This window comes from Tursiops truncatus, chromosome 11, assembly GCF_011762595.2.
Source record: "Tursiops truncatus isolate mTurTru1 chromosome 11, mTurTru1.mat.Y, whole genome shotgun sequence".
Lineage (NCBI taxonomy): Eukaryota > Metazoa > Chordata > Mammalia > Artiodactyla > Delphinidae > Tursiops > Tursiops truncatus.
In genome coordinates this window covers 9,881,686-9,907,692 of record NC_047044.1, presented here as the reverse complement: position 1 = coordinate 9,907,692, position 26,007 = coordinate 9,881,686, and the positions used below count along the sequence as shown (strand labels likewise).

Sequence of the window (26,007 nt, the reverse complement as noted above, 5' to 3'; positions counted from 1 at the left end):
GCACTATACCCTGACAGTACTTCCTTAGATACATTCTAAGGGGGAAAAAAAACCTGTAAAAAACTTTTTACTCCATAGGTATACTTTTTTTTGTTGTTTGTTTTTGGCCACAAGGCTTGTGGGATCTTAGTTTCCTGACCAGGGACTGAACCTGGGCCCTCGGCAGTGAGAGCTTGGAGTCCTAACCACTGGACAGCCAGGGAATTCCCATCCATAGGTATACTTTTAGCAGTAACATTAAATTTGTAATTTTGAAACTTACGTATATTATAGGATACAGCAAATAAGCACATTAGTATTAATAGGACCTAAGATTTTCACTGCAAAAGATATATAAATTAAAATTTTTTTTAAAAAAAGATTAACTCCTTGTATTTCCCCTTAGGGCCCACAGTTGGTAACATCACACTGTTTGGTGTCAGATGGGAGGGGCTAGGAATCACCAACTACACTGTCACCCTGCTCCAAGGCAGGTCTCCCTGTGGTTCACTGCCTACAATGCAGGGCCCTCTGGCATCTCCTGGTGGTTAAGAATAAGGACCCACCTTTGCCTCAGCCTCACAAGGAGGGCCAGAAGGAGACCCTTTACCAGGCCTGAGCCAGGCTGTGGGGTCATAGGGTCTTCGAACGCCAGCACTGGAAGGGACCTGAATTATGAGGGTTTTGAGCGACGCCCAGGACTTACAAGCGGTCTCTCTGAGCCCTCCACCCCCTCCCCAGGCTGAGCTGTTGCCTGTGAGTGGAGATCGTGGCAACAGTGGCTTCTGGGTTAATGAATGAGAACCAGGAAAGTAATGTGTGCTGGATAAACATGGACTGCTAGACAAATTCTTTTATAAGCTGGCCAGACAAAGGCAGCCAAGGCTGAGGGCTGTTCCTTTATCAAAGCTTGGCTGAAGGAACTGCCCAGGCTCATCTGTGGCACAGGTGCCACTGGACCCAGGAGAGCTGTGGTCTTGGGCAAGTTATTTTACGTTCACACTGTTTCTTCATCTGAAGGCAGGGAGATTAACACCTAACTCAGAATTAATGGCTAAGATAACTCAGAATTGTGGATAAGATAACATGAAGAGCGTTTTGAACTTTCCTATTCAGTGTGGTCCTGGGCTGTGGACATCACCTGGAACTTGTTCGGATGCGGACTCTCAGGCCCCACTCCAGCCCTCCTGAGTCAGAAGCTGCTTTTTTTAACGAGGTCCCCAGGTGGTCTGTGTGTGGTCTTTGAAGCACAGGGTTAAAACAGTCCCAGGGAGGTACCAAGTACTCCCCGGTGTCCTCAGCCATCCCCGGCTCCCAGGTCTGCTGGACAGAAGCCCCCAGAGCAAAGAGGTGGGTGGACCAAGGGCTGCCCATGTCACTTTATCCTTTTCTACTTTATTACTTCAAATTAACAACCACAATAAAGCTCAAAAAAGTCCAATATTTACACAGGAAAAAAGTACAAAATTCCCCCCAAAGTTCATCAGTATTTTTTTTGTTTTTTAAATTACAAAGTAATAAAAAGCTTTGCTCTTTAATTAAAAAAAAAGAAAAAGAAAATAAAGGGGAAACAGAGGTAAATAAATTAGGAAATACACACATGGAAAAAAACAAACAAAAATAAAGTAAAAACGAGTGTTAACTAGGCAGGATGGATAAATCCAGTGCCCAGGCCTGAGCCCAGGTGAGTGTCAGGACCAGGGAATTAATGTATAACCCAGGAGCCAGATGCCTTCTGGAAGGAGTCTCCACAGATTCTGCCCTAAGACCAGAAAAGGGGGACCACAGGCTGATGACAGTCTCAGGGGTCGGTGGTGTCAAAGACCCTCTGTGCCCTCCTTGAGGGGCATGGAGGTCACCGCCCACCCCCATGTCCTCGTCAGGGGCATGAGAACACAAAGTCGGCCTGGCAGGTGGGCGGCACATCTGCTGTCCTGGGAGATACAGGTCAGATACATACACACACGCCCACAAGGACTCCTGGCCCCCCTGCCTCACCACCCCCTCCTCAAGGTCTCTGTGGACAGGCAAAGAAGGGACCCAAACGCTGAGGGGGGCACTGGCAAAAGCCCAACACAGAAAGTCGGCGGCCGTCATCTCAGGGGGGTGGGGCTGCACACGTCTCCCGTGGTCCCAAGGCTCATGGATACCCAGTGGGACCTGCCTCTGACCAACCAATCCATTCCCCCAGCTCCTCAGGCCACCTCCTGAGGGCCCGTGAGGACCTGCTACAGCTCCAGTGCAGAAGTGTCCCCCTCCCAGCCATGTCAGGCGGCGGCCGTGGCAGGGCCGTGGCGTCCGCCAAGTGGAGCCTGATGTCTGGGAGCGTTTGGCAGCCTGAAGTGGGCTGCGGGAAGTGCGAAGGGACGAGGATCCTCTATGCCGAGGGCATCCCATCTTCTTGCCATTGGCAAAAAAAGAAAAAACAAAAGAAAAAAAAAAGACTCGAAATAGAATCCATCGTTGGTTTTGTGCTGGGTTTTGTTTCTTTTTGTTCGAGTGGTTTTTTTTTCCCCATCTTTTTGTTGTTTTTTTAAAAGAAAATACAGTGAAGACACTAGAAAGGGGGAGAGAGAAGACAGATCAGGTGCACATCTGCCTCTGGCCACCCATCTGCCAGTGGCCTTCAGCTCCTGTCTTCCTGCCCCCGAGGCTTTGAGCTGGTCCCTCTCTGGGGCACAGAGTAGGTGCTCCACTTTCACAGAAAAGACACAGAGCCTCCCTCCCTCCTTTCGGTGAGCAGCCAACCCCCAGCCACACATCTGCCCCACCCTGCCACGGATGGACTGGTTCCTGGGCCTGGGGTCTGACGAAGGTCAACTCCGATTTATGCCCCAGAGCTACCTGTGGAATACATTTCCAAAAAGCAGATCGTGCTCAAGATGTCCTGGTGCGAGGTCAAGCCTGTGAAATGGAAGCCGCTGCCGGCCATGTACATGTTCCCCAGGGAGCTCCGACATCCCCCTACGCACCGCCAGAGGAGCCCCAAGCGGGTTCCCAAGCGGGGCCCGAGTGCAGAGCTGCGACATCCCACCTCAAGGCCTCGGGCAGCCACAAGTTCCATGGAGGCCCACACTAGCCAGAGGGCCTCTCCTGGGCTTGCGGAGCCGCCAAGGCCCTTCTCTGACAGCAGATAAACTCCTGAGTACAGGGCCCTGTCTTACGTGCTCTGCATGAACGAAGCGTTTAACGGCCCAGAGGCTGGGACAAGGCTAGAGCCCTGGGGAAGGTCGCGGTGTGGGGCCCCGGGCTCAGTCCCTGCTACCAACCTTCCAGAATAGTTAAGGCAAAGCGGGGATGGAGGACTGCCCCACGCAAGAGGGAGTTTTCCAGCAGAAGTTAGCTGGCGTGGGCCGGGCCCGGTCAGCGCACACACTGGGCTCCTCCAGGGGGCCGTGGGCGTTTCCAGACCTGACGGGGCTACGTCCGCAGCAGACATCGGCTCACCTAAGCAAATACTGGTCCGCTGGTGGCTCCTCACTTCCCGAGGTGGTCAAATGGCACGCTCGTCTTTGGGAAGGAGGCAGAAAGGTGGGAGGGGTGAGCTGCTGGCCACGGCACTTCGGCAAGTCTCTCCCCACCGTGGAGCCCCACCCCCAACCCAAGCCCCTCAAGCCAAGGGCAGGGGTACGTGATCTCAAGGACCCAGGATGTCTCTGTTTTGTAAGACAAGAACCCTGCCCCCAGCGGCAAAGCAGCTGCTCAAGGCCACACGTGAATGGAGCCACTGGACTCCCAGCCTGTAGCCTGTCCTGCTGAGACTCCTCCACCATAGGCAGGAGGCCCAGAGCAGGTCTCCTGCCCACCTCTGCCGGACCCCTTCCCTGGGCAACCCCGGATTCCCCCTTCCCAACTTCCCTAGCCCAAACATGGCCCCTAAGTGGGGCCAGCCGACAGGGTCCACCCATCCCTCCATCCTGTGCTGACCGGGACGGCGGGGGCTCGCTGATGGCAGGGACCACGAGCCCCTCCTCTGTGAGCGCCCCGCCGCCCACGCAGGCTGGGCCCCTGGCAGAGGGCTGGGTTCCAGCTCTACCGCCTGCTGGGGCGGTTACCTCTCCTGGCTCGGCTGTGAGGCACAGAAGGGCTGGTGTGAGGGCAGCTCACCTGTGAGGCTGAAATCCGGGAGACCTCTTGCCGCCCAGTGAGGTCGGAGGACGAGACGTTGGCGGGTGCGCCCCTGTGTAGCCTCATGCTCACCTTCCTCTCTCTGTCGACCCGTGAGATCGCTCTGGGAGAAGTATTGCCTGGAGGGCGAAGAGGGGGGAAGCTGCCCTCAGCACCTGGGGCCCCGGCCGCCCCGCGCCCCCGCCGGGCCCCGCGCGCTGCCCAAGGTGTCTGCTCACCAGCTTGCTGGATGCGGGAGGCAGGGGTGGAAGCTACAGGCTCGGCCGCACTGCGGAGCCGACTGGCGGTGGCCCCAGTGGGCGGGCCAGGGGGCAGGGCCCGGGTGGCGGACCCCCGGAGCTGCCCCATCCTCTCCTCGCGCTCGTGCTCTCGCCGCTCCCGGTCCACGTCCTCGGGGTTCCGGGCTGCACCCTGTGGGTGTGACATGAGACCTGGTCAGCCCTGCGAGGTCAGCGTGCTCCGGGATCTGGCACTCCCTCGGGGTCAGAGCAGGGGGAGGCAGGCCAGGTGGGCGTCTTGGGGAAGTGGCATCTCGGAAACCCTCTGGTCCGACCTCCTCCCCACAAAGCAGGAAGCCCAAGAGACCTGGAAATGACCCATGATCACACCGCACAGAGAAACAAAGCCACACAACCGTCCGGAAGGAGGAAGCTGGGCCCGAGGGGCAGAGGGAGGCCGCATGCCCCAAGACAACCAAGGGTACTCCGTGGCCCTCCCAACCTGGGTCCCCTCCGTGTACAGAGGGGCCCCAGCTCCTCAAGGTTTCCAAATACAGCAGGGCACGTGTTCAGAGGCCCAGAGAGAGAGTTACAAGGCTAGCTGAAGGTGGGGCCAGGACTCAAACCAGGCTTCCCAGTGCCTAGCAAGGAAATCTTTTCAAAGGGCTGTTCTTCCCCTGCCCCTGGACCTGGCAATGGCTTCTGGCAGGTGCTGTGGGGACCACAACCAAGAGGCCCGGGGGACCCGCACAGATGCTGCCTGCCTTGGGATGGGAGCTGGAGAAGGAATGGGCTAGATGCCCCATGGAAGAAAAAGAGGCCCAGCAGGCAGGCTGTGGCGAAGGGGTGCGTGAGCCCCTGGGGGCTCTGCCGTCTGGCCACGGCCACCCCCAGTGCAGGAGGAAAGGAGGAAGGCCCAGAGAGGAGTGCGGCATGGGAGCGGCGCCTGGCCGCGTCACCTAGTTGGTCCTGGGGTCATCCACAGGGAAGGGCGGGGGCTGGCATGAGGGGGGCCGCATCTGTGGAGAGACCTGCAGGCTGAGTTGGGGGCCTGCTCACGGGCCACGGGGTGCGGGCTCCTGCAACCCTGTCTCTCCCAGAGAACTGGCAGAGAAGGCCCTGCTGTCCTTGGGAGATGGGGTAGGGGTGGCCCTTTGACTTGAAGCAATTCCGGGAGATAGCGGCTGGGAATCAGAATGATCCTTGAATCCTACTGAAGAACCGAGGCCCAGAGAGGCCTCAGGACCCTCCTGGGGCCACACAGCTCAGAGCAGAGCTGGGGTGTGAACCCAGGCTTCCGCCACCCAGTCCCGCTCTGCTCTCCGCACCCCCAGAGCACTTAGCAGAACATTCTAGGGATGCACATTCCCAGCCCTCCCACCCACAAGCCTGGAAGATGGAAGCACCAGGGCAGCATCTCCCGACCTCCACTCCTCACCCCGGGTTCCCACCCACTCAATTACAGATTGGCAAAGAGAATGTCCGGCCAGAAGCAGAGCAAAACCTATGACATGAGCTGCAGCAGCCACTCGTTGAACATCCATCCCATGGGCAGAGGGCACATCAACCCCACAAGGCAGGTATGAACTCACTCCCTGGTGGGAGAAACTCAGGCTCAGTGAAGCCAAGGGATTCACTCAGAGGTGCACAGCCCAGGGGCCGTGGATGAGCGGAGGGCTGGAGCCCCTGCCCTTTGTGGCCTCAGGAGGCTCAGGCCAACGGCAGGCTCAGGCCTGCGGCAGGCTGAGGTGAGCTACTCTCTCCATTTCCAACCAACCCAAGTGATGCCTCAAGAAACGCACACCAGGGAGGTCTCTCGGCTTTTTATTTGCCCATGTGAAAACACAAAAAGGTCAACATCAGAGTCACACAAGCATTCACCAGTGTCGTATGGACCCCTGTCCTGGCTGTGTCGAGTTTCCACCTGGCCAGCTAGTTAGACCTCGGAACACAGTGGCTCTGTGTGCTGAGAGCAACATCCCAGGCTCCAGGTATCCGGGGATTCCAGGGCCCTGATGCCAAACGATACGAGGCGGCCACTCCAAGGAGGGAAGTTCTCAGTCAAGGGCAGGATCCTTCCCATGGAAGAGTCTGCGGCCCACGGCGTCCAGCATGGTGTCCAGTCTGCTGGTAGGTGCTGATGAAGGTTTCTTGCAGGGGGGAAGGGGTGATGTGGGAAGGGCTTGGTCTCGAGGTGAAAGTGTGGACGGTCTCCACCATGTGTCTGCAGATACTTCTGCCAGGGGCAGCGGGAGGCAGTTGAGCTCACTCCAGTGGTGATGGGGTCAAAGGTGCCCGATTATCCAGTATGATGGCCCTCAAGTCAGAGATCGGGGCAGGATAAGGCTGCTGGCGCCTTTGCTCAGCTTCTGAGTCCAGGGCCTGTCTCTAAGGGAATCCCAGGAAGGGGTCAGCGTGCCAGCAATGGGTGGAGAGAGTGCTCCCGGCCTGGTTTGAGGCGAGATCTTGTCGGCTGGACGGTCCCACGAGCAGCTCTGTGAGGAGCCATCTGGAGTAGCAGGTCCCACAGAACTTTCTGTGATGATGGGTATGTTCACATCCGCCTTGCTGGGCATGGCAGCCACTAGCCAGCCGCTTGTGGCTCCCGAGGACTTTAAATGTGCCAAATGCAACTGAGGAAGTACGTTTTCAGCTTTAATTAATTTTAATTAAAAATTAGCCACACGTAGCCAGTGGCTACCACGTTGGAGGGCACAGGCCTGGACGATGCAAAATCCATTCCTGGAGCTATACCGAGAAAAGGGCCAAACTCAGCCCAGAACCAGGCTCAGGAATGACTTTCTACATGGATGAGCGGGTGCCCAGTGCCCTGAGCAGTGCCCTGGGGCAAGAAGAGCTGGCCCCGGGCCCTCAGCTGTGCTCCCAGCCGGAAGGTCTGGGGTGAAAGGTGCCCCACTGCCCATCTCTCACCCCTGGGGCCCTTCGGCCTGTGGGACCCCCAACCTCTGCCCCACTCCTTAGGGAACAGTACCAGGCCACTGTTCGAGAGCCAGAGGGAGGAGGGGCACAAGACCAAGTGCCGATCCCAGCGTCCTGGAGAACAAGGCCTCGGTCCTGAGCATCTGGTGGGGCAGGCCGAGGGCACCCACCAAGAGGCACGCCACGATGGAACGCAGTACAGGTAGCGGCGTTTAATGAGTTCAGGTTCGATACAGAGGCCACCGACAGGGTCTGCTTGAGGCTGCTCCTGGGGCCCATTGCCACCAGGCCCCTCCAGGGCAGTGAACATCGTCCCTCCTTCAGGCTCTGTTCATCAGGCAGCCGATTTGTCCCCAAGAATCTCGCAGCGGGGCCTTCTCCATCATGCCTCTCCACTGTACTCCCACCATGCCAAGGGATGTCTCCTTGGGCCTAGCCCCGGTGGGCTCAGGCACAGCTGGGGATGTCAGAACTGGGGCCCTGAGGTCCAGACCACAGGCCAGGAGTGTGGGGCGGGCAGCTCCTCCATGGGCCTATCTGGAGGGTCCTGGGTGCCCAGGGGTGCCAGGCACCTGGAAGGGACAGAGAGAGCACAGCAGGGGCTCAGCCTCTTGTGCTCACCCCGCTGAGCGGTACGTCTTGGAGGCCAGGTCTTGGAGGATCCTTACCAGTACGTGGGTGGGTACATGGACCCGGCACAGGCACAGGGGCGGGGCCTGGGCAGTGCAATAGCGTCGCTGTCACGGGGCTGAGCCTGGCTCGAGGAAGCCCCCTTTTCCAGAAGAGATGGGAAACAAGACATAGGATTTCACAGATTCCGGAGCTCTAGGCCCAGCTGACTACAACAGTTCTCCCCACCCCACCCCCAAGACTCTTGAGAGAGAGAGAGAGACAGAGACAGAGACAGAGACAGAGACAGAGACAGAGAGAGGAGGCGCCTAGCAAGACCCAGGGTCCCATGACCAGGAAGAAGGAAACCACAATGAAGGGGTCCAGGCAGGCCAAGGGGGCCTCAGTGAAGGCCGCCACCTGGGAGGTACAGAGCAACAAGAGCAGGATGGTGTAGGCCACGATCAAGACAGCAGGGGGGCCCACCAGCGCCATCCGGGCCCCACCCATCCAGGCACCCAAGATGGACTTGAGGCCCAAACAGGCCCTCTTGGGTGTGGTGGGAGGTGGTGCCCCGCCTGGGCCCCGCTGACCGCAGCAGCATGTGCCGTCAGCACAGATGACGCTGGAGTGGGAGGAGAACGGGGGCTCCGGGACCCCGGTGACGTCACCTGCACTGTCCGGCTCATAGCTCCCATCTTCCGGGAGCCCCACCCGCCACGGGGTCACGTTGGCTTTCCCAATCCAGTCCCCCAAGCCCGCCTCGGCCTCCAGGTGACTCACGAATTTGAGCATGTTCCAGTCGAAGACATAATCATAGGAGAAGCCCTGACGGTGGAAGAGGTTGCGGAAGAGCTGGCGCAGGTAGGAGTAGTCGGGCTTGTCGTCGAACCGCAGCGAACGGCAGAAGTTGAGGTATGTTGAGAACTCAGCTGGTGGAGGGGACAGAAGGTGTCACCATGAGGCCCGTGTGCCCCCAGGGCCCCCAACAGCCGGCGGAGTCCCACCCAGCCACCGTCCCTACAGATACTGCTGGTCTAAGAGGGGTCAAGACAAGGTCCAAGAGGCCGTCCTCCCTACAACAATCTATGAACTTCAGCCTGTCAAGAGCCCGATGGGAACGCTAAGCCACAGGAGGAGAACTTCCATTTCCTCCTCTGAAAATCAGAGGCAAGAGAGGACCCTTGTGAGACAACAGGAAATATATATATTGGTTCCTGCCCCTGGGCCCCTAAAGCCCTTGTGCCTGCCTAGGTGGTAAGAGCAGTAGGAGCACCTTTTGCTCTAAGGAGGAGACTCTGGGTTAGGGCTCCCGGATGGGGGCAGGTCAGCAGAAAGACCAATCCATGATCAGAAGCTTGGAATTTCCAGCCCTCAGCCCCACCCACTTCTCTAGAGAAGGGAGAGGGGCTGGCAATGGAGTTTATGATCACCCGTGCCGACGTGATGAAGCCTCCATGAACATCCCAATAGCATGGGGTTTGGAGAGCTTCCCAGTTGGTGAACACATCCACATCAGGAGGGTGACACCCCCCAACTCCACGCACAGAAGCTCCTGCTTTCAGGACCCTCCCAAACCTCACCCGACCTATCTCTTCCACTGGCTGTTCATCTGTATCCTTTACCACATCCTTTAATAAACTGGTAAACAAGTAAGTGCTTCCCTGACTTGTGTGAGCCCAATTAATCAAACCCAAGGAGGGAGTCATGGGAACCTCAGGTTTATTTATAGCCCATCAACCAGACGCACAGGTGGCAACCTGGACTCGTGACCGGCATCTGAAGTGTGGTGGGGACAGCCTTGTGGGACTGAGCCCTTACCCTGTGGGATCTGACACTACCTCCAGGGAGATAGTGTCGGAACCGAGTTAAACTCTAGGACACCCGGCTGGTGTCAGAGAATGGCTTGCTGAGGGGGAAAGAACCCCAGACCTTTGGTGACCAGAAGTGTCAGAAGTGAGGTGTTCCGTGAGAGTAGTGAAGGAGACTCCCAGGAAGAGGAAGGTCCGGAGTTCTTCCTGACATTCAGCCCTTACGAGGTGAGGCCGGAGTGTGGGTTGGGGACACTCGCTATTTAGCAGCCAGGCCTCCTAGCTGTGCCTGAACAGTGGGAGAGCCTGTGATTGACGTTCTGGTGCCAGGCAGTGGTAGCCCAGGACAGGCTCGTCTGCCCCTCAGAAGGGGCCTCAGGGGTCCCAGGCTAACCACCTGCCCCACTGGGCTACTCACAGGGGTAGCCTTTGCAGAGGACCTCAATGGGCGTCGACATCTTCTTCTCGCTGATCCGCTCGTACTTCTGGCGCTTGGTGGCCGCTTTGAGGCCCTGCCAGGGCAGGGAGCCCAGGTTGAAGTACATGAGCACGTAGCCCAGACTCTCCAGGTCATCTCGACGGCTTTGCTCTGCAGAGTCAAGGACGAGGTGAGGGGCAGGGTCCACTTGGGCTCCCGGCTGGCGGGAGTCAGGACCCCTTTCTCCAGGACATGCTCCTTGATTGAGGGGAACGACCCCCGCCAGTGCACCCAGCACGAGCCCCCCCTTGTCACATGCTGGCTTGCTGCAGCCCCACTACGAACAGGCACTGTTATCACCCCCTTCTACAGAGAAGGGCCCTGAGGCTGAGCTTTTCCAACACAACCTAGGCCTAGTTTTTCCAGCTCAGGCTCTCATTCATTCAGCAACTATGCGGTAGGCACCCCAGGGCCTTCTTGCCTGGCCCACCCTGTGGATAAGGCTCGAGCAGTGGCATCAGACAGGGCTGGGGCCAGTTCTGACTTTGGCACTTGCTAAGCTGTATGACCTTAAGCGACCTGTGTCACACGGTGAGCCAGCATTCCCCACACGTAAAAATGAGGAAACAGGGCTTCCCTGGTGGTGCAGTGGTTAAGAATCCGCCTGCCGATGCAGGGTACACAGGTTCGAGCCCTTGTCCAGGAAGATCCCACATGCCACAGAGCAACTAAGCCCTTGCGCCACAACTACTGAGCCTGCGCTCTAGAGCCCGCGAGCCACAGCTACTGAGCCCTCGTGCCGCAACTACTGAAGCCCGCGCGCCTAGAGCCTGTGCTCTGCAACAAGAGAAGCCACCGCAGTGAGAAGCCCGCGCACCACAACGAAGAGTAGCCCCCGCTTGCTGCAACTAAAGAAGGGCTGTGCACAGCAACGAAGACCCAAGGCAGTCAAAAGTAAATAAATAAATTTATAAAAAAAAAAAAAAAATGGGGAAACAGCCTTGCGCACCAAGGCTGCTGCGGGGATGAGTAAGGCACGAGAGGGCGGGTGCTCAGCACCCCACAGCTCTTCCTGTGAAAGAGAAGACCTGCCTGTGCGGCCAGCCAGGGGAATAAACCCAGGCTGCAGAAGGAAAGCCAGGGTCCTGGCCAGCAGCCCGTGGGTGTACTCTGCTCCCGGGCCTCGCTCACTCACCGATGCCCAGGTGGGTGTTGATGGAGGCGTAGCGGGCAGTGCCAGTCAGGTTCTTGTTTTCCCGGTAGGGGATGTGCTGGTGGGTGCGGGCGTCCCGGTACTTCTTGGCCAGGCCGAAGTCAATGATGTACACCAGGTTGCCCTTCTTCCCCAGCCCCATGAGGAAGTTGTCGGGCTTGACGTCCCGGTGTATGAAGTTCTTGGAGTGGATGTATTCAATGCGGCTGATCTGGGGGAGGGGAGAGCAAGTCGTTCAGCACATGTTCCACAGAGGGGCTGGGGCCGTACAGATGGAAAACACATCCGTGGTCCCTGCCACGGGCCGGGGGGAGGGCCAGATCAGTCTGCAATCACCATGTATGATGATTTCAAGGGTCAGGTCACGGAAGGCTTCCTGGAGGAAGTGACAGTAGAGAGGAACTCTGAAGGAAGAGTTCATCAAGTTTGCTGTGACAAAGGAAAGAGAGCAAGGCAGGAAAGCGAATGGCAAGATCTAGAAATGAAGCCCAGAAAGGCATTCAGGCCTCACCTGCCTGGCTCTACACCACAGAGGACATGAGAGGCCCTCAAGGGACCAAAGAGGCATCTCGAAGGCTGTTCTGGCAACCAGGCTGGGGGGAACAGGAGGACCAGTGAACCCTAAACTTGGCAGGGGTGACAGAGATGGAGCACACCGACAGGATTTGTCCCCTGGCTTCCAGAGGACACCAAAGTAAGGCGGACACACAGGCCCTTGTCCTTTAAACAATGTGTTAGAAACTTAAATTAACATATAGGCACACAATAGGTCCTCTGGCAGGTTGGTGCCCTCCCTGGGCCTCAGGCTTCTGAGTCTCTCCTAAACCCTTTTTGAGTCTCCCGTCCTGTGAGAGTCTAACAACCCTCCTCTGCACACACACATCTAGCCTAAAACTGGAGGATGTCTGCAGCCGTTCTGGAGGGCAGCCACAGCTACAGACCCCTATGTAACAAGATCTCCACGTAGCATTCCAGGGCTAGAATTCTATGCTTTTTAAATTTTCTTTTCCTAAAATTTTCCTCCCTTGAACTTATAAAGGGATTGAGGACCTAAGCATTGCTTGTCCGTGGGCTCCTGCTCTGGTCCAGGCACCGTGTGGCGTCCCAGGGGACTGCACAACAACCCAGCAAAGGGAAGACGCTCCTGAGGAGACGGAAGCCCAGCAGCTCACCTACAGTCACCCCACGGGGACAGGACCCAGGTCTGTGTGACGACAGGCTTTACGCTCACCTGAGGGCAGGGTCCCAGGCCTTGCCCGGAAGCCCAACCGAGCAGGTCTGGAGTGGAAACTGGGAGCCTGCATTTTAATACCCCCTCCCTACCTACCCCCCAACCATGGCTGATGGTCAAGGTCCCGCGGTCCTGGTCCAGGAACCAGGCCCGTCCTACGTCGCTGTCACTGCCTCCTGGCTCCAGCATCCTCCAGCTGGGTACCCAGTGCCCACTGGCACGACGGGGCAGGGGAGGTTGGAAGGGAAGCTGGGAGCCCAGTCCCCAGCCCGAGTGGGTAGGTGGGGGACTCACCATCTGGTCGGCCAGGAGCAGCACCGTCTTGAGGCTGAACTTGCGGGAGCAGAAGTTGAAGAGGTCCTCGAGGCTGGGCCCCAGCAGCTCCATGACCATCACATTGTAGTCTCCCTCGGCTCCGCACCACTTGATGGACGGGATTCCCACTGCGGGGGACGCAGGGCTGTCAGGGTCGGTCACTCCCCACCCCGCCCAGCCCCAGGGCCCCTCCCACGTGTGCACATGCACAGAGCTCCTCAGGCCCCGCCCCCTCCAGCCCTCACCTCCCCCCTGCATCATCTTGTAGAACTTGCTCTCGATGTGCAGCTGGGGGTGCTTCGTTTTCACACACTCGAGCTTGATGGCAACTTCTTCACCAGAGGCGATGTTGGCACCTGCCAGGGGCAAGGGACCGGGGTCACACTCAGCTGGGCAGGCAGCACCAGACCAGGACCAACTAAGTGTCTGCCCCCAAGCAGCTCAGCGCCCCTTGGGGGAGGCTGTGCAGAGGGCCCGGCACTGTATCCAAGGGAAGCGGAGGGACTGTGGGACACAGAGCAGGCACCCGACCCAGCCTGGGTGGGAGGGGAGAGCCAGAGCTGCAGCTCATGCCAGGGGAAGGAGGTGAGGGCTATGGACCATTCAGAGAACCGGAGGCTGGGGCAGCAGGAAGGCTGGATGCAAGGGGGGGTCAGGGCACAGCCGAAAAACGCTCACAGACCAGTAAGGGGAACTTCATCCTGGAGCGTGGGAGCTACTGAGGACTCCCGAGCTGAAGACAGGTAAGGTCACTGGGGTGTGGGGATGAGGAGGAGAGAAGGGAGGGGGGCAAGGCTGTCTCAAGAAAGACCCAAATCCCCGCCGCACCTGGCCTCAGTCTCCCCAGCTACAGTAAGGGGTGGGCTGACTTGGAGGGCTGGGGGCTAGGCTGAGAGGCCGGCTCCTTCTTGGGGCCAAGCGGGACTGAGCTGCCACAACTGAACGGTGTAGTCTTAGCACACAGACAACAGAGGAAGTCCGGAGGAGGGCACAACGACTGGAAGAACTGAGGACAGGCAGGATAACGCCGGCACCTCAAATCAGGGGACGAGATGGGGCTACGCAACAAACGTCCTTGGAATAACTGGCATCTGAGAAAAGACAGCCCAGCTCACAGCACGCAGCGGAAGTCCGAAGTGGAGCAAAATATAGTACGGGGGGAAAAAATCGGAGTGTAAGTTGGCTCAGCCACTTCGGAAACCAGGTTGGCCTCTACCTGGTAAAGCTGAACACACACAAACCCTTGGCCAAGCCAGTCCACTCCCAAGTGTGTGCCCTTCAGAACCGTGAGCACCGGGAGGACACGAAGGACCTGCACAGCAACAAAGACCACAAAGTCCAGCACCAGAAGGATGGCTACAGGGTGGTGCAAGCGCCCCGGGGATGCCACAGGCAGTGGAAGGCATACACGATGGCTAAGCGGGTGGCTCTCAGCATCTGAACCCTGAGTGCAGACAGCAAGGAGCAGCACCGTTCACAAGAGCCAGAAGGTGGAGACACCTGAACGTCCATCAAAAGAGGCGTGGACAGCAGACTCTGCCTGTCCCTGAGAAGGAACGGCGCACTGACACATGCTGTGACATCAGTGAACCTTAAAAACACTACGCTCAGTGAATAAGTCACACACCGAAGGGCAAAGAAATACTGTCTGATTCCATTGTATGAAATGCCCAGAACAGATGAATCCATGGAGACAAAGAGTGGACTGGTGGTTGCCGTAGGCTGGGGGCAGGGGGAGATAGGATGGGCCTGCTTAATAGGTGCAGGGTTTTCTTCTGGGTGATGAAAACGTCTTGGAACTAGGTAGGGATGACGGTCGCACAACACTGGGGCTGTACTAAATACCACCAACTTGTGTACTTTTAAAATGGTTAATTTTATGTTGTGTGAATTTCACCTCAATTTAAGGAAAAAAAAAAGAGGAAGGAAGAGACAGAAGGATGCAAGCACAGTTCTAATTGTCTCAATTTCAAAACACACAACACTGAAATATATATAGTTTAGGGATATAAACATGCAATAAAACTAACAGAAGAGAATAACTTAAAATGTCAAGATAGTGCTTACCTCTGTGTGGGGGAAGCAGAGGGCGGGACGGGGTGGGGTGGGGTACCAGGGGCCTTCAAGGTGACAGGTATGTCCCCCTCCAACTGGGTGTTGGGAAGGATGCCTTATACCATGGACATGTTTTATACATTTAATAAAAAAGTAAAACAACGAGATGTTAGAAGAAAGGAGCACTGCCTTTTAATTTGGGAGTAGGCAAGGCTTTTTATCCTGACTTAAAATCCAGAAGCCATTAAAGAAAAAAAAAAAAGGGCTCCCTTCCCTCCTCCAAAAAAAGGAATCCCTCTCCACGGCAAAAACACCAGAAACAAAGTCCTAAGAAATAGTGCACATGCTTATCAATAGCAAAGAGCTAACATCACACTAATATACAGTGAGCACCCACAAAGCAGTAGGAAAAGGACCAATGACTCCATAGGAAACAGGGTAAAGGATTCAAACACACACTTCACAGAGAAAGAAAGAAATCATTAGTATAAAAATGGCTTACTCAGGGACTTCCCTGGTTGTCTAGCGGGTGAGACTCCGAGTTCCCAATGCAGACGGCCCGGTTTCGATCCTGGTCGGGGAACTAGGTACTGCAGGCATGCTGCAACTAAGGACCCCGAGGACCGCAACCAAGACCCAGAGCAGCCACAATAAATGAACAAATAAATATTAAAAGACCACGTCCACCCGAGCTGGTCTGCGCTCTCGGTGGGAGGGGTCACTCCTCCCCCACGGTCGCCGTGTGAACCGGGGAAGCCTGGCTGCAAGGCCTCTCGGCTCCCTCCAGCTCCCACTCTGGGGACTTTACTCGATACCCTCGCACAGCGCAAAATAAGGCCTGGACGAGGCTGTCCACTTAGGCTGTTTGCAACAGTAAAAGCTTGGAAACAACCCAAATGTCCAGCAGTGGGGACTGGTTAAATAAAGAAAGGCCCATGCATAAAACGGAACACAATGGAGAAAGAAAAGAGGAAGCTCTCTCGGTGCAGAAGTGGAAAGATCTCAAAGATACAGGAAGTGAAAAAGCAAAGTACAGAACAGTATGTATTATATGCTCTCCTTTCAGTGGCTAAAGAAAAAAGTGCGGAAACAATATGTATCTGTGTTTGTTTGTATCAACATAAAGAAACACTCAAAAGGAACATGAGAAACCAGTCAAGACGGGGCAGGGTTGGATGAGGACAGGAGGGGAAAAGGACACTTCTCTGATACCATGTTACGTCTTGTCATTTTTTTCAACACCTTTGTTGAGACATAATTCACATTCTACACAATCACTTCTTTAAAGTGTACAATTCAGTGGTTTTCAGTATATTCACAAGGTCATGTAACCAACACCACAATCAATTTTAGAACACTTTCACCATCCCTAAAACACCTGCATCTCTTAGTGGTCGCTCCCCATCTCCCCCAACGCCCCAGCTCTAGGCAACCACTAATCCACTTTCTGTCTCTATGGACGTGCCTACTCCTGATATTTCATATAAAGAGAATCATAGAATATGTGATCTTTTGTGACTGGCTTCTTTCACTTAGCATGTTTTTGTGTTTTGGTTTTTGGTTTTGTGTTTTCATTTCTGAACCACTTAAAAATAAAAAAAAAGTGGATTCCCAAATCCAGTGAGCCATGGGAGAGAAAGTGCTTTGCAAACTGTAAAGTGCTTTTGACACGTCAAAACTCATCACTGGGGAGAGCCTCACACGTTTCCAGGCGACAGTGAGGATGGGGGTGGGGGAGAGCTGGGGCTCACTGCAGTCCACTGGCCATGCAGTGGGAGGAAAGGCTGCAAGGGCTCCTGCTGTGTGAGCAGGACCATCCCAGACTGTGGCCACAGCACGTGCAAAGGCCCGACAGGAGCGGGTGCAGTGAACGCTGGGTGGTCTGGTGCAGCTGGAGCTCGAGGTGGCTGAAGAAGACAGTGGAAGAGGTGAGTCAGGGGGAGATGGGAAGGGGCTCAGATGCCAAGCTACGATCCTGGCCATGAGCCTGAGACTCCAGAGGCACTGCAGACGCTCTGCTCCGGGGCAGTCCTGTGCACCGCAGGGTGTTTACCAGCATCCCTGACTCTACCCACTCGCTGCCAGCAGCACACCCCCACGCTGAGGTGAAACAACCAACAATGTCTCCAGACCTTGCCGAACAACCCCTGTGAGACAAAATCTGGCCTCCCTCCCCTTGTTGAGACCCACTGGTGTATTCGAAAGGACTGGAGAGGACTTGAGGTGTGTGGGGGGTGGGACCCGGAAGGAGGCTGCTGCAATTGTCCGGTGGATGGCGGCCCCGCCCAGGCAGGGGGAAGAGACCAAGAGACACTGGATGATGCAGGGCCTTCAGCACTTATGACTCAGCAGATTGTGCAGGGAGCAGAGGTGCCCGGAGAACGCCCCTTCCCGAAATGGGGAGGTGGAGGGGAAAAGCTCTTTGTCCCCTTGAGCTCTTACACCATCCTGCCAGTACTACTGTTTGTATCATACGAGGAAACGGAGACACCAAAGGTCAATGACCAAATGCCACACAACTTCCCTGAACAGGGACCTAAGCTGTTAGGCAAAGGCTTCTGACCCCAAGCAACTGCTGGAAAGCTGTCACAGCTGCCTACGGGTCCCACCACGACCAGACCCCTGCACTGCCTCTGAACTCTACCAGGAAGCTGCCAGTCCTCTCTGACCTCCCTCACTTCTCACAACCACTGACCTGAGGCTCAGAGAGGATATGTAACTGGCCTGAGGTCACACAGAACTGGCTGGGGCAGAGCCAGGATCTGAAACTTAGTCTCTAGAACCCCTGCTTTTTTCTCTACTCCAGTTCCCTAGCATCTCATTCATTCAATCACCAGACGCATACCGAGCCCTGGGCCACCTGAGGCAGCCCTGCCCTGGAGGAGCTCAGCTCACCTTCCGTGGGAACAACAAAGGATAACTTTGATTAAGTGAAAAGTGCCAGGCAAAGGCGGCAGAGGTGGCCCCTCGGAGAACGAGCAGCCCTGTCGGGGGACGAGCCAGTGTGGAAAACAAACTTGGACGTAGAGAAGGGCTCAGACCTGGCCAGCCCTAGAGGGTCTGGGAGCTCGGCAAGTTCTAGGTGGGGAGGGGGAGGATCAAGCTGAGGCGGGGGCTCACTCACAGACGGTACAATCGGGGGCCGGGCGGGACTGCAGGTGGGCAGTACCCACACCATCACCCCATCTGCAACTGAGGACCAGAGACTAAGAGGTCTAGAGAGCTCCTGAGGCACATGGCCAGCGGCTGGTAGAGTGGGTGGCACAGGCTCGGCCACTGCCGGACCCCATGCAGCCAAGGTGAGGCCCTACCAGAGCTGGCCCCGCACGATGCCGAGGGGAGAGGGAGGAGGCGCTGGAAGAGGAGTATAGGCCTTGCGGCCACATCCACAAATGTGCTCGCCTTCAGTCGATCCTGGAAAGCAGGGCCTGCAGGCCGCGCCCAGCCCCACCTGCAGAGGCCATCTGGAGTCAGGCCCTGGCACTGGCACCAGTGACAAGAATGTGGCCAGAGCTTTGAACAAAGGGAGCCAGTGAGGCCAGCCGGGGAGGCCCTACAATCACTACCATCCCCACACCAGCGAGAGGGGCCCGGGAAGGAGCTGGCAGGACACTGCATCAGGCCAGGGTCCCCGAGGCCTGTGCAGCCAGCAGAGAACCAGCTCCCTACCCCCCAGCTCAGGCCCAAAAGGACCCAGTTCCTGACAGTAGCAAATCCTAACCAAGACTGAGGGTTGGGGGACAGACACAACATAAAAGCACCACTGCAGGGCCAAGCATGTGCAGTTTTTGCATGCTGTGATCTCACTACTTCTCACCACCCTGGAGGCGTCGCAACTCCATTTTACAGATGCGGAAGCCAAGGCTGGCAGAGGTCATCACTTGCTCAAGGGCATACAGTGAGGAAAAGAAACGCCAGTACCTAAACCCTGGTAGAATTTACTCCAAAGCCTGTACAAAGGGGAGTAAACCCGGACCTAGTTTTTAAAATGAACTAGATGGGGGCTTCTCTGGTGGCGCAGTGGTTAAGAATCCGCCTGCCAATGTAAGGGACATGGGTTCGAGCCCTGGTCCGGGAAGATCCCACATGCCGCAGAGCAACTAAGCCCGTGCGCCACAGCTACTAAGCCTGCGCTCTAGAGCCCGCGTGCCACAACTACTGAGCCCTCGTGCCACAACTACTGAGCCCTCGTGCCACAACTACTGAAGCCCGCACGCCTAGAGCCCATGCTCCGCAACAAGAGAAGCCACCGCAATGAGAAGCCCACTCACCGCAACGAGGAGTAGCCCCCACTCGCCGCAACTAGAGAAAGCCCGTGCGCAGCAACTAAGACCCAATGCAACCAAAAATAAATAAATAAATATATTTTTTAAAAAATGAACTAGATGATTACTGGATAAACAGGAAGTACTGTCCCCAGCAAGGTCCCACCACAGGGACCAGGGACACTGACTTTCTGAATGACCTTGGGTTGCCCCTCCATCTATGGGCCTCAGTTTCCCTTCTGCAAAGAGAAGGCCTGGGGCTGGGTGTTGTCTAGCAGCAGGTATGCACCAGCCCAAAGCTGCCTCTCCCTGCCCTTTGCCCTCAAGCCAGTGGCTCCAGGCTTCAGTCCTGAGCCCAAAGCCTCCATGATAAGAGGGTCCTTTATACCCACCCCAATTTCACAAACAGTAAGGAGATGGGCACCCCCTTCACAGATGAGAATGCTGAGGCTCAGGGAGAGAGGCTGAGGCTCAGATCCCAGGTCACACAGCACATGAGAGATCGACTGGGGACCCGAACTTGCCCCCACATCCCCACCTTCTTCTCTCCTGCCGTAAGTGAAGCCGCTTCACAGGCCTCTGCACGTCACAGCCCCCATTTCCTCATTCATTCATGTGAAGGGCCTTCACTGAGCCCCCACGTGCTGGGCGCTGGGGCGAGAAGGTGGACACAACCCAACGCCTCCCCGCCTCCCCCCAGAGGAGCTCAGAGTCACAGAGCAAACCTTTCAAACAGCTCCAGCCTGCACTGTTCCTTCCCTCTGTTCTGAGCTCTGCAGTGCTTACAGGAGGGTGATCTACTAGGTGTCTGACAATGACCTGCACATCTGGCTGGCACTTTACAGTTTACAAGATGCGTTCCCACGCGCCCCTTTCACTTGTGCCTCATGAAAGCCCTTCGTGGGCCAGGCAGCAGTACCACACAACCTTCACCAACCGCGCAAAGCCAGGTCTGACGGCTCTCTCCCGCGTTTTGTCCTCTACACTCTCACTCCCGTGGAGGGCTGTGGGTAGGAAGTTTGCCTTTTCTAGTTTGTTTGTTTGTTTTCTTTTCTTTTTTGGCCACGCCACACGGCTTGCGGGATCTTACTTCTCCGACCAGGGATCAAACCCGCACCCTTGGCAGTGAAAGCGCGGAGTCCTAACCACTGGACCACCAGGGAATTCCCTGTCTTTTCTAGTTTTGGAGAGAAGCCTCGGTGGCCAACTTGATTGTGCCGCCCCCGTCTCAATGTGTGAAGCAGGGACAGCTCGGCACCATCTCTAGAGGCTGTTGTGAGGGAAGACGGCATTCAAACAGGGCCCAGCCCAGCCTGAGTGCTGTCCAGAGAGTGTGGGCATACGTACCCCCCTCCCCTCCGATGGGGAAGGGGCAGCTCACTAAGAAGCAGATTTCATACCCTAAGAGGGCAGGGACCCAGATCACTGAGTAAGAGAAACCCCCCGAGTTCTGAAGCGACAAGCAGGGCACACTGACCTGTCCGTTTCCTCTGCCCGGGACAGAACTGACTTATTGTTCTTTTCTCAGGAGGGAAACAGAGGCACAGATGCTTCCAAGGGCACAGGGACAGGAATGGGGAGAAACCCCAGGGGCTGCCACCTTGCTCTAACAACTCCAATTCACGATTACCAACACAGTCTCTCCCCTCCAGACCAACGACTGCCAAGGAAGGGCCGCGCCCCCTGACTGTGCCCCCGCACCCCCAGGGCAGCTGAGAAAGGGGCATTCTCCTGGGTCAAGGACGGGGTGAGATATCAGTGATTTGTTTAATCAACAAGAGAGCAAACTCAGACTTTCAACAGGAAGCACATCCAGGGAGAGAGATCCTAAAAGCTAAGACCGACCCCCGCCCCAGCCCTGAGGTTAGCCCTGAGGTTACGGGGGAGCCTGCGTCATTCCGTCATTCCGAAGCCTTCCTGGGCTGAATTCCAAGAGGCCGGACCACAGGGAGGGGACCTAGCTGGGAGCAATCAGCTTGCTCAAGCCTCTTCTGTCCACCAGCATCCTTCCCCCAGGAGACAAGAGACAGGGGTGCTAACCCAGCTTGCGTTTTCCCACGCCCAGCTGGAGACCCAGCTCATCTGCAGCTAGAAACCAGAGTTAAAAATACACTCCTCTGCCCAGACTGCAGCAAGTGGGAACCCCATCCTGCCCTGACTGAGGAGCCCCTCGGCCTGCCTCACCCCCAGCCTGCTGCTTCCCTCCCCACCTGGGATGGTCCTGGGGACAAAATGACCAAAACATGCCACCAGAGCCACGTTCTGACTTCAAAGCATGAAATGTTGGCATCTTTCCTCCTAGTGCCCAGGGCTGTCCCAGGGCCTCCAGAGTCACTGAGCTGGAGCCAGAAACACTCACCTAGGTAGATATCTCCGAAGGACCCGCTCCCGATCTTCCGGCCCAGGCGGTACTTGTTCCCCACACGTAGCTCCATGGTTCACTCTTGCTGCAGAAGTAAGCAGAGACACAGGGTCAGAGAAGAGGGAAGCTGGGAAGGGGGCTAGCCCCCGGAGCCCACTCTTCCCCCACCAAAGGTCAGGAAAAGCCACGAGAAACTTAGGACACCACCATCCTCCCTCCCACCGTCCAGGAAGGGATTTGGCCTTGCTTTGCCTAAGAGCAACCAGGTGTCAGGAAGCCCAATAGCCTCCACCTGTGCTGAGGCTATCAGAACAGGTGTCAGTGTAGCCAGGCAGAATGGGGACTAGAGACAAGGCCCAGGAGGAAAAGAGCAAAGCAAGCATCTCCTCGGGGGTTACTCGTTCAGGGACCCTCCGATAGCAGCCTCTCAGAGGCAGGCCAGTCACAATGGGCAAAGACTCTGATAGGAAAATCAAGGACAAAGGGCGTGATGGGGAGGTGGGATGCAGGAGCTGGTCACCCTGGGGGTGCGGCCATGGCAACCACCAGCAAATTCCAACCTCCAGGGATAGGAGGACAGCTTGAACTGTCACCAAAGGAGTTCCTCAGCCCCATCAGGACTGACAGGATCCCCGTGCCCCCATCCTTACCCCAGGCCTCCAGCTTCCAGCACCAAGAATTGGAGGCCAGTTCTTCACAGCCTGGGCTGGTCTTCCCAGAGGCAGACCTTGCAAGTCTGCAGTGTGCCCCGCCAGAGAGGTCTCCTCCCCAACTCACAGGGAAGGCAAGAAAGGGGCCCCCAGAACATCCACCTTCTGGTCCTCTCCCTCTCTCGACCTCACAACACCAAGAACCTCACAAAGGACTCTCTGCAAGGATCTCTTTGGATGAACAGTTTGGGGCTGGTTTTCTTCCAGATTAGGAGGGTCTCCTAAGAGGGCCCTGCAGAGCAACTGAGGGGACCAAAGCCAGGTTTTGAGCTGAAGGACCAGCTTCTGTGGTGTGGGAGGAGGTCTGGGGGGAAAGCGCTGACCTGAGCACTTCCCTCCTTCCTGTGCCCCACCCTGGGTGTCCAAGCTCACGGAACATCAGGGGCCACCCTGGTAGGGATGCCTCTGCTCTGGTCTGGGGCAAAGGTCTGGGCAGCAGAGGAGGAAACTCAAAAGGCCAGGAGGAGGTGGTTTTTGCTCTGGGGGATGGGGAGGGTTGGCCTATGAAATAAGGAGAGGGATGGGGGATCCCTAAGATCTCAGAGGGTCTACGAGAGGGCAAGTGCAGAAAACTATAAAGAGGTGCCGCTCCCTGCAGACAGGGAACTGAGGCCCAGGGAGGACACGCCACCTGCTCCCCACCCCACCCCAGCAGCAAGTTAGTGACAGTTTCCTCCCCTAAGACCCAGACAGGGTTCCTGCTGCCCTACCTGGCAGCCTCCACCCTCTCAAACAGGACCTATTTCATGCCAGGGCCAGGAGGCAAACAAAACAGGAAGGTGGAAAAGCAGCTGTGTGCGGCACAGAGGCTCTGCCCCTTCCCCATGCCAAGTACTACCCCAAAAGCCAGACCCACCCAGGAGGGGAGACGGGAGGGCTTTGTTCCACAGTTGGTCAGGCTGGAGCTCTCCACCCCAGCGGAGGCAAGGAGCCAATAGCTCCTGCCCAGGAGAGACACCCAGCCCCAGCACTAGTTCCCAGGGAGCCGCCACTAGCCCTTCACCAATGGTCACAAGGAAGGAGCTCCACCCAGCGCCAGCCAAACTCCGGGCTCTCCACCAAGGGCCTCTGCCCACATGCCTGGCCAGTCCCAGCTGAGGTGTCAGGGCTGCCAGCAGAACACACTCCACATATGCGGGAAACTCACATGCCACACACCTCACACGCACATCGGCCCGTGTGTACACTCCAAAGGAAGAAAGAAACGCAGACATACACTGTGAGCCCTGCTTGGGGAAGGGGGTGGGGGGCGGGCGGGTGTGTACACACACAAACAACCCCCCCGCCCCCGCCCCGGCCCCGTCCGTCTTCCGCCAAGGCCAATTCAGAGACCACACATGGCAGCCGGGAAAGCCGCAGGTTAGGAAAGGAACATAAATACACCCGCATCCTATATTACATAAATACCCACGCCGGGTTATATAAACACCCGTGCCCTCCGTCTGGGTGTCTTACATAAATACACTGCACATGACCCCCCAACCCCTCCCCACTCACCGGGCTGTCGGCAGAGAAGGGCAGAGAAGAGAGGGAGCAAGCAATCAGCCCTGCAGGCAACCACCACTTTTCTGGGCTACCACCCAGACCCGCCAGCGTCCCTCCTACACCCGGGGGGCCAGGGCCCCAAGGAGAGCCTAGACTGTCCCAGCACTGTCTCCCCAAAAGCCTCCCAGAGGAGAGGAGAGAGGCTTGAGTCAGGAATGGAAGAGGCTTTCCAGTTCTTTGCTGCTTCTCTCCTTTGGGGGGCGGGGTGGGGGGTTGGCGTTGGAATAAACGAAGAGAAAAAAAAAAAAGGCGGACATGAAGATTCCGGAGTTTCAACTGGTTAAAAAAAATTAGACAAACTACCAAGCAGAACGGCACATGGGCAGTTTTCTTACTCCCTGCCCACCCCCCTCCCCAGCCAGGGCCCTTGTCCCTGGACCATTAAAATAAAAAGTGGAGGAACATCCCAGACACCCAGGCAAAGGAGCCCCAAACAGGCATTTATTGGGTGCAACTTAGACACTCAGGATCCCCTTCCCCTGTTCCCAAATCTATCTCCCTGACGAAGGCTGATCCAAAAAGAAAATATGCAAGAAAACTAAGGGAAAAAGTTGGGGAGGGGGCTCACCCCACTTTGAGTTTGGGCGTGAAGAGCTTGGGAATCCTCTCTCTAAGGACACCCGGGCACAAACATAGTTTTATGTTCCACAGGGACTTGCAAAACATGGATTTCTCACACGCAGAAACGGGAGAATCCGATCTGATAAATAACCGCCACCCCTTTCTTTCTCTCCACAAAGGAAAACAGAATCGGTGGCTGGGTGACCACACACCCCATCACCCCAGGGCCCCCCAAGCGCCCCCAGCCAACATGCGGGAGAGCAGCCTTGCTGACCCCCAGGTCTGGAGCACCCAGGCCAGGAGCGAAGGGGTTGGGGGCTCTGCTAATGCTCTGGTGAACCCTACCGAAGCCCCAGGGTTTGGGAGAGAATTCCGAATCAACAGTATCGGGTGCACCCCAGCACCCCAGTCCCGGACCCCCTCCCTCAGCGTCCCCAAATCGCAGCCTGGGGTGGCCGCCCCGGCTGGCTGGGGCCTTGAACGGTCCAGCTGGGGGAGGGGGAGGCGGGCCGGACTGGGGGGGCCTCCCCCGGGCAAGTCTGCAAAATAATAGTCACCCTCCTCCTCCTCGTCCCCAGTCGCGCCTTTGTCCTCGCCGGGCCGAGCGGGCGGCGCCCGGGCAGCCCCCCCATACCCGAGTGCGAACGCGCGTGTGTCCGCCCTCTCCTCCCCTCCCTCTCGCGCAAAAACAAAGAGGCGGAGGGAGCCCCGTTTCCCCCCAGGTTTGCGCCCCTCCGCGGGCCCGCGGCCCCCCAATATTTACCCCGCCGGGAAGGCGCCGGTGCCGGGCCGCTGCTCGGGGAGCTGCCGCGGGCGGGGGCGGCCCGCCTGGGCGGATGCCGGAGGATTCGCAGAGCCGCCGGGCGCGCCAGCCTCTCCTGGCCCAGCCGCCGCCACCGCCGCTGCCGCCGCGCTCCTCTCCGCTCGTCCCGGCCGGGCTCAGGCTCTGGGATCTCAGCGCAGCCGACGCCGCCTCCCTCCTCCCGGCCCTTCTGCCCGACCGCCCCCGCCGCCGGCTCGCGCGCTCCCGCCTGGCGCGCGCCCGCCGGCTCCCATTGAGCCCCGGGCCCGCCCGCTGATGTCATCCCGGGCCCGCCGCCGCCGCCCTGGAGGATTTAAAGGGCCCGCGCCCTCCGCTCCCGGGGACGCTGGGGGCCCCGCAGCCAGGAAACACGGCCCCCCAGCCTCACGAGGAGCACCTTGCAGGAACGGGGCCTTACGTGTGGGGCCGAGGAGCGCACACAGACACTGACACCCTGATCCAGTGGGGGCACAGGTGGAAAAACCTGGGAGGGGGTGGGGAGGAGGAGGGCGCACAAAAAGCTGGGTTCTTCTAGACCCAAACACTCCTCTCCCCTCTGCCCGGTTCTCTCTCCTCTCACACCCTAGTAGTGGGCCCCTCTGAAGGCCGGTGTTTGCAAAAGGAGAATGTTTACAGTGTTGGGGGACACTCCGCCTCGGGACTCTGAGTGCTGCAGAGCACACAGGCCAGGTTGACTCAGGGGCCAGCGATTTGACCGGACAGCAAGAGACGGAGGGATATTGACAAACGGCCCAGAGAGGTAGCTGGGGCTATGCTGCGCTCTGCTCCCATGGAAAAAACAAATGCAAAGACCTTTTTCTTCACCCTTCTTCCTCTTCCGGCAG

The 26,007-nt window shown here is 57.3% G+C and overlaps 1 protein-coding gene across 8 annotated transcripts; it reads right to left on the bottom strand.

The window, feature by feature from the left end:
- Positions 1-1,354: 1,354 nt before the first annotated feature.
- On the bottom strand, positions 1,355-25,389 carry CSNK1E (casein kinase 1 epsilon). 8 transcript variants are annotated; one of them, XM_033866047.2, is made up of 11 exons: positions 25,124-25,381; positions 21,542-21,629; positions 13,108-13,218; positions 12,842-12,990; positions 11,299-11,527; positions 10,104-10,274; positions 8,658-8,806; positions 4,326-4,518; positions 4,087-4,226; positions 3,427-3,489; positions 1,355-2,536 (listed from the first exon to the last, which is right to left on the bottom strand). In XM_033866047.2, the coding sequence occupies exons 2-10, from the start codon at positions 21,615-21,617 to the stop codon at positions 3,457-3,459; spliced, it is 1,251 nt and encodes a 416-aa protein (XP_033721938.1). In that variant the 5' UTR covers positions 21,618-21,629; positions 25,124-25,381; the 3' UTR covers positions 1,355-2,536; positions 3,427-3,456. The 8 variants fall into 8 exon arrangements, with proteins under 8 accessions (XP_033721938.1, XP_073644277.1, XP_033721940.1 ...); XM_073788176.1 differs by lacking the exons at positions 21,542-21,629; positions 25,124-25,381 and adding an exon at positions 15,420-15,539; XM_033866049.2 differs by lacking the exons at positions 1,355-2,536; positions 3,427-3,489; positions 4,087-4,226; positions 4,326-4,518 and adding exons at positions 6,134-7,837; positions 7,934-8,037 and having other exon boundaries at positions 25,124-25,384.
- Between the last annotated feature and the right edge of the window lie 618 nt (positions 25,390-26,007).